We start from the raw sequence: 8,130 nt of genomic DNA on the forward strand, positions 1-8,130 counted from the left end.
TGCACCAACAGTTGATACTTCCCTAGCATTTAAAATAGTTATTTCTGGGAGATGGATTTGTTTTGTTTTGTTTTTTCTCACTTAGTGACTTTCTGCACTGCATTATTATAATAACCTTATATCATTTTTATAAAAACACTAAAGACTTTATTCAAAATATAAAATACGTCATCCTATTAAAGGACAAAGAATCCGTACTTAAATCCTTCCATTGTGGATTTTACTCGGGAATACATTTCTTATCCTGACAGCTGATGATAATCCATCACCTTCTGTATGGAGCGATTAGAAGGAACAGGCTGGGGAGACGTAGCCCCTGTGAGAGCAGGGCATGTGGTCCTCGTCCTGGTTCCTCGCTGACCGAGCCGGATGGGGGAACCTTAGAGGTGCGCGCAGAGTGCTTGGAGTGACGGCTCTCAAGGAGCAGAGGTTGTGTTCTGAATATCCTTGAGCGGCTGGGACGATTTCATTTCTTCTGTTTTTCCTACATTTGGGGTGGCTGTGAACCTTGTAGGCAGGCTGTAAATTCACTGAAGCAGAATCGAAGTCTTTATTTACCTTCTCAGGTGACCAGGGCCTGCTGCATTGCCCTGGAGAGTAGGATGCTATCAATGTTTGAAAATTGAGTTTAGTTAATTAGGAGATTTTTCTGGACTAACAGCTGAGCCAAGGTGGGGGGGGGCGGGGGAAGAGGCCCACACACTTGTGTAGTTGGTATTTTAGGAGCTGTGGCCCAGGTGCTCCCATCAGACACAAAGTTGAGATCATCAAACTTGCAATTACTTTTTTTAAAAATTATTATTTATTTTTAATTTATATCCAAGTTAGCATATAGAGCAATAATGATTTCGGGAGTAGATTCCAGTGATTCATCCCCTATGTATAACACCCAGTGCTCATCCCAACAAGTGTCCTCCTTAATGCCCCTTCCCCATTTAGCCCATCCCCCCTCCCATAACCCCTCCAGCAACCCTCAGTTTGTTCTCTATATTTAAGAGTCTCTTGTGTTTGTCTCCCTCCCTGTTTCTGTATTATTTTTGCTTCCCTTTCCTTATGTTCATCTGTTTTTTTATCTTAAAGTCCTCATATGAGTGAAGTCATATGATATTTGTCTTTCTCCAACTAATTTCGTTTAGCATAATACCGTCTAGTTCCATCCGCGTTGTTGCAAAGTGAACCTTGAACTTTCTGAAAGCTGCTACAGACATTATCGTCTTTATGTCATTGAGGAACGTATCAGGGAGTGGCTTTCACAGACACTAACCTTGGCCTCTGTCTCCCATGTCTTGCAGGTGTATCATACCTTCTTCTGGCCTCTCGAGTGGACGGTGGCTGGCAGGGACAACAATACTTGCTACGCAAAGATAATTTGCAATAAATTCGACAATGTACGTAATACGCTTGGAGGCTAAAAAGCCGTCATTTTAAACTGTAGCTTTTAATCTAGGATTGGGTTTGAATCGTCTTTAAAGATGGCTTTCAGGGCAAGGCAGAAATCCTTCCAACGGTTACCCCGTTGATGTATCTGTAGAGGCTGAACAAGTGGCTCACTAATACCTTCAGAAAAACAAAATCACTGAAAGTTGTCTCTTTCCAGAGCTGTCTAATTTGGCAGTGTAGAACCAGAGGATCTATGAAAGTTTTGGTCATCAACGAATAAAATGTAGGATGTGTGTGTTTATGTGCAGTTTATAAGCTGGACGTGTATCAGAAGCATTTAGAAAGCAATGCTTGCATGAAGTGAAAACTAGGTAATTAAAAAAAAATTTTTTTAATGTGTATTTATTTTTGAGAGACAGAGCTTGAGAGGGGGCGGAGCAGAGAGAGAGGGAGACACAGAATCCGAAGCAGGCTCCAGGCTCTGAGCCGTCAGCACAGAGCCCGACGCGGGGCTCGAACTCATGAACCGTGAGCGAGATCATGACCTGAGCCAAAGTCAGACACTTAACCAACTGAGCCACCCAGGCGCCCCTGAAAACTAGTTAATTAACTGATTCCTAATGAAGGCTTTCATTAAAGAAGAATCTGTCAGGTGGAGAGCCGGCCATTGGAGTCTCTTCCCTGTTAACAGAGATGAGTTGGAATTGATAACTGAAAGCAGTTTATTTAGGACTCGTAAATAAAGAAGGCTGAGTGCAGAAGGCAGTAGGACTTGGTCTCTCCCTTTTTAAGAATTTATAATCTTGGAGAGAAAACAAAACTAGATAAATAGGAACAGCAACAAGTGATGTTTGTACGAAGTTTACAAAGTAACCATCATCTTCTTGTTTAAGTCCACGTGTCTGGATCCATCTGGTTCTCAGCATAACAGAAAACAGGTGTCACAGGCTCATGGCCAGTTCGCATGTGCCCCAGTGCCTGAGGTGAAGTCAGCCAGAACTCCAGAACTTAGTCCCTTGGTCCTTGCAGAGGTGTGCAGGGCGGTGAGGGGGATGCTGGTCAGAAGTCTCCAGAAACACACGGGGCTGTGACACATTCACTGCCGTGCGCCCGGGGGCGGTGGTAGTTGTGTGGTGCTTGTTGTGACTCTGGATGTGAGTGATGGAGCTTACTGTCCTGCCAGCGGTGGGTGGCCTTTCCCAAGGGAGCAGGCAGAGATGGTCTGCACGCGCCACTGCTGCCTACGTGAGTGGGATTGGGGTCACGTTGGTAGAGCCCCTGCTGAAGCCAGGAGCCGCCTGTGGTTTCTGACTGCTGGACCTGGGGCAGAATTTCAAGGTCTGTCGACCCCTCTTTGGACGCCTTCTGCTCTGTCCCCTGCCCCTCCTTTTACTCCTTCCCAAATTGCTGTTTCTAGAATATGGCCCTCGTACTTGCTCCCTTACTGTGGCTGTATGGTGAAAATTGTGAACAAGGTTTTCCCTTTCACAGACCTGTCTTCGTTTTCATTTATAAGTGGAGATTTCCGTCAGACGTCTCTCGTCGCTCTGGGCTGCTCCCCCTTCCCCACTTTGCTGCGCAATGCACCATCTCAGAGATCCCTAGTTCCGTGGGGCCCTGGGAAGTCCACTCCTCACCCCCACTCCCGTGGCCTCTGACGGCCTGCCCCCTGAGAAACGCCGCCTTCTGTGACCATCCACCAGTAGATGTGCAGGAGATCGCATGCTCTTTGCACTTTCTCCAGATTTGGTGGGCAGAGACCCTTCTGCCTTCTCTCTCCTTATCTGTTGTTCACGGTCACTATTGAAGAGAAGAGTCTGATGAAAAAAACATCGGCCAAAGGACAGTTTGAATCTTGCTTCCTGTCTTGGTGGGTCTGCTCGTGCCCCTCCCTACACGCAGGACTGGGCAAAGCCCTGTGCTGGCCACTCCTTGATCTCCGCTTAGTTATGTTAGGAGCGGGGTAACCTGCTGTCTTAGAATTATTCTAGCGTTGGACTTTAATTCAGATTTGTTTTGTTGCTGTTTAGCACTATCTCAGCATAATTTGGAAATTTACATCATACTAATGAACTCCTTCATGCAGTGGGTAAATTGCTTGTTCTAGTAAATTTGAGTGCAAATTAACTCTAGATGTGCATTTACTGGCTCATTTAACAGATTCTTACAGTGGTTCAGTTTCATGATAATGTTCTCTGCTCAGTTCAGCATTAGAGTTCTTTTTCTGTAGTAGATGCTGTAAATGTTAACTGTGAACTTGCAATAAATAGATTCCTGTTCAGACCATTAACTGACAGGGCTTCTCTTTCTTATGCTTGCATATTAAAGTATCGGGTGATAGGATTCCATGTTCTTGGACCAAATGCTGGTGAGGTCACCCAAGGATTTGCGGCTGCAATGAAATGTGGGCTCACAAAACAGCTACTCGATGACACCATTGGAATTCATCCCACATGTGGTGAGGTACGGAGATAGGTTTGTGTGTTTATTGATTTCAACTGGTGTCATTTGAAAAACTACTATAAAGCACATTGTCAGAAAGATTTTGTATTAGTAACTGCTTTGCATATTTTAAAGGTTAACGTCGATGTACTATTCAAAATGTGCTTTCTTAAAAGCAATACTGAAACATCGATGGCTAAATATAAATGTGTTTGGCATTCTTCCTTTCGAACAGGTGTTTACAACTTTGGAAATCACCAAGTCGTCGGGACTGGACATCACTCAGAAAGGCTGCTGAGGCTAGCCCCGCTGCTGTTCGGTTTTCCTTGTCCCATCCCCATTCCTGTCACAGATAAGAATGCCCTCCCGTACAGTGAGTCCGTGCTGATGCACCTTCTCTCTTGCGCGGGACCAGCATGGAGATGGGAAAGACGAGGAGACCAGACAGCAGCGGGCGTGTGCTCCGCGGCCTCGGCTGGCTGGGAGAGGCAGGTAGGCTGCCTTCTTGACGTCTTAGCTCGGAGCCCGATGTGAGGTGAGCTAAGGCCAATGGTCTTCCATGTCAGAATCGAGTTTCCCTCTGAGGGACCTTGCAAGCACACAACGGATCCAAGTTAGCTTTTCTGGTGGCTGCCGGTTTTATCTCCTGGCTTCGTGGTTCCCGTGAAAGTATCTTCTGACTTACAAAACGGACTACAACATAGCGAGCCTTCAGTACGTGGGTCTGGGATTCCGCATGGTGGCTGAGGGGGGTGTCCTGGAAATGCCTTCGAGGAGCTGGCTGCGGGGCCCGGGTGCGTTAGTAGAAACTCATGCCCGCTATGTAGGTTTCAGTCTTACCTACACTTTACCCACCGTCAGACCCCTGCCTTGTGCCTCGCCCTGTCCTGGTTCCCGGTGGCAACAACCTTGGAGTCCTCACTTATTAGCATCTCCTGTCAGAGGCATGCTCTAATTTTTTCTCCACCTTGATCTTAAGAGTAATATTAAAAAGTTTTCAATACTGGATTATGTGAAATATAGCTAATTTGAAACTGTTGAAAAGGATTCAGTCCGTATCTAATTGTGGTCAAATGCAGTAAGTGAGTTTGGTGGTAGGAGACTCCATTTGAATCTGCACACCTGGTGGCGTCTAAAAGGCCCTTGAAGTGGGGGCCTATCCAAGGCCCTTGTGGAAAATCTGTTGTTTTCTTGGGGAGCACATCACAGAGCAGCCCAACACAGGGGATGCAGGCAGTGCTCTCTTGAACAGGACGTCAGCCATGAGCCCACTGTCACAGGATTGGACAGTTGTGCATATGTTTTAAAATAAAAATTTTAAGGGGCGCCTGGGTGGCTCAGTCGGTTAAGTGTCCGACTTCAGCCTAGGTCATGATCTCGTTGCTTTTGAGTTCGAGCCCCGCGTCGCACTCTGTGCTGACAGCTCAGAGCCTGTAGCCTGCTTCAGATTCCATGTCTCCCTCTCTCTCTGCCCCTCCCCCGCTCATGCTCTTGTCTCTCTCTCTCTCTCAAAAATAAATAAACATTTGTTAAAAATTTAAAAGAAAAATTTTAAGATGGGAAACACCATGTGTAGATGAACATTTTGGCCCCCTCTCTGGAGGCAGGGAGTACACAGGGCTGGAGTGAGGACAGGGACCCAATGACCTGACAGAGGATCTGGTCGATGAGTTGCTTTTTTTTTTATTAGGAAGAGAAAGATATAAATATAACTGCCTGTAAAGTAAGGCAGGGTGTCGTTGTTGCTGTAACTGAGGTGGGAATAGCAGTGAAAAGGGGGAAGATGCTATTAATTTCCATTGGAAGTGAGGATGGGGGGTTGTTGATTGATCAGAGTTTAATGAAAGCAGCTGGATTTGAACTGAGCCATGAGGGATAAATAGGATGTCAAAAATTTGCAGCAATCTGGAGTGGCTCTGGGTGATGCTTTGGATGGGGTCAATGGAAATTCTAGATAGGTGTTTCGTTACTGTGTTGCTGAGCACCAGCCGAGGGTTTGCAGGACCCCAGGTGAAGTGAAACCAGGAAGCCTGGGAGTGGGTTCTGCTTTTCACTGAACATGGTACAAAAACCCTCAAAGCCCAGGTGAGGTTTCGAACAGGGAACTTCGGGCAAAGCTGAGACCCCGGTGGGCTTTTCCCCCCAGTGGGAGGGTGAGCGAAAAACATACTGTGTTTCACAGAAGCAGCAAGGGGGCTTGGCTGTGTTCTTAGGAGAAAGTAAATAGTTCACCCAAAGAATTTTAACCACTGTCCAAGTAACAGACCACTGGGAAGGCCAGTTTTCTTTCCTTTGCACGGAGAAGATTGGGCTTAGATGTAAACCTGTCTGTAATTACCCCCCCCCCCCATACTCTCCGGCCCCCCTTCATCTCTTTCCTCTAATCTCCTCTCCTGGGGGGAAGGTGGGTCGTAGATAATGGTGACAGGTTTACCTGGAAGGTAAAACTTGTATGCACCTAGTAACATGCAGATGCATACAGATTTGCGAGGAAACATCGACATCCTCTGTCATAGTGGAGATTTTAATATTCCTCAGTAATTAGATCAAACACCAGGAAAGTCCATAAAAATGTAGATTCGAATAATACAATTAACAAGCTCGGTTTAATGAATTTAGGAAGGAGATCACATTCAACACAACTTATTTCAAGCACACGTTGAATATTTATGAAATTTTCCTGTGCTAGTGCTAGCCTCAACAAATTTCAGAAGACCGGTACTGGGCAAGAAGATTTCAGCTGTGGAACTAACACTATGAACCTAGAGACCTTAAAGTCCATATAGTATGATGGTAAGTGGAGTATGGAGGTATTGTGACTTAAGTGAGGGGTTAGCAGAGAGTAAGCTGGAAAGAACTAGGTTAAATTTTTTTTTTTTTTATGTTTTATTTATCTTAGAAAAGCACGGAGGGACAGAGAAAGAGAGGGAGCCACAGAATCCCAAGCAAGCTCCAGGCTCCAAGCTGTCAGCACAGAGCCCGATGCGAGGCTCAAACCCATGAACTGCAAGATCATGACCTGAGCCGAAGTCAGACGCTTAACCAACTGAGCCACCCAGGCACCCCTGGAATTCAGAGTTCTTAAAGGGGACTAGTCACATAGCTATGTGCACAGTCATGGTGCAGACCCCAAGTCAGGCGTGCATATTGGAAATCTTCATGTCAGGCTATAAGTAGCCTGGTTCATCTTGAGCCACTGCTTCAGGCATATATCATAACAACATTAACTAGTAACTATGCAAATATCCAGGAAGTTAGTTTTCAGGGGTTGGCCAGAGATCACTGCCCTGGCTACAGAGATAAGTAAGAAGTGAGTAAAATAGACCCTCTGCATTGTTTCCTCACAATACCAGAACAGAATATTTCATTGGATAGGATCAACAGCAGATTAGATTCCATGGAAGAAAAATACTAACGACTCAAAGACCTAATGATAGAAACTATCCAAACTGAAGGACAGAAAAAAGACTGGAAAATAATAGAAGACGACTCCATGAACTCTAGAACAATACCAAGTGGTTTAACATATATAATTAGAGTCCAAGAAAGGGAAAGGAAGCAAAAGGCAGAACAATACTTGGAGAGGAACTTTATAAATTTGATGAAAACTATAAACTCACAAATTCAAGTCTTGTAAACCTAAAGCTTTACACTAAAGGCCTTTTTACCTTAGTCCTTTCTACCTAGTACATCATTCCTGGCTTTGAACAACAAGAAAATTACAAGGCATACTAAAAGACAACAAAGCTTGAAGAGACCGCTTCATATGGCAGAGATGTTGTAATTATTACACCAGGGCTTGAAGGCAACTATGGTGAATATCCTAGGGGCTGTAATGGAAAAAGTGGGCAACATGCAAGAACAGATGAATAATATAAGCAGAGAGATGGAAACTCTAAGAATCAGAAAGAAATGCTAGAAATCAAAAACACTAACTGAAATGAGGAAATGCCTTTGATGGGATCATCAGGAGACTGGACATGACCAAAGGGGGAATCAGTGAACCTGAAGATAGGCTGATAGAAGCATCCCAAACTGAAACACAAAGAGAAAAAAAAGGAATAAGAAACACACACACACACACACACACACACACACACACCATCCAAGAATGGTGGGACAGTTTCTAAAGATGTAACATGTAATTTAAACACCAGAAAGAAAAGAAAGAATGGACCAGAAGAAATGTTTGATGTAGTAATAGCTGAGAACTTCCCAGAGTCAGTTACAGACACCAGACCACAGATCTAGGAAGCTCAAAGAATACCGAGAAAGATAAGCGTCCCAAAAGCTATAGCTAGGAAAATC

At 44.9% G+C, this 8,130-nt stretch overlaps 1 protein-coding gene across 1 annotated transcript in view; it reads left to right on the plus strand.

Moving 5' to 3' along the window:
* The window catches only part of TXNRD3 (thioredoxin reductase 3), a 62,716-nt gene extending 57,886 nt beyond the window's left edge, over window positions 1–4,830 (plus strand). Inside the window, exons 14-16 of the mRNA XM_019430991.2 lie at window positions 1,293–1,388; window positions 3,709–3,843; window positions 4,058–4,830. Of these exons, the coding sequence (XP_019286536.2) occupies window positions 1,293–1,388; window positions 3,709–3,843; window positions 4,058–4,120 (294 nt within the window). The 3' untranslated portion in view covers window positions 4,121–4,830. The remainder of the gene's footprint in view (window positions 1–1,292; window positions 1,389–3,708; window positions 3,844–4,057) is intronic.
* Window positions 4,831–8,130: the final 3,300 nt, after the last annotated feature.

The sequence above is a fragment of the Panthera pardus genome, unplaced genomic scaffold (genome assembly GCF_024362965.1).
Source record: "Panthera pardus isolate Hobbes unplaced genomic scaffold, ASM2436296v1 HiC_scaffold_8, whole genome shotgun sequence".
NCBI classification, from domain to species: Eukaryota; Metazoa; Chordata; class Mammalia; order Carnivora; family Felidae; genus Panthera; species Panthera pardus.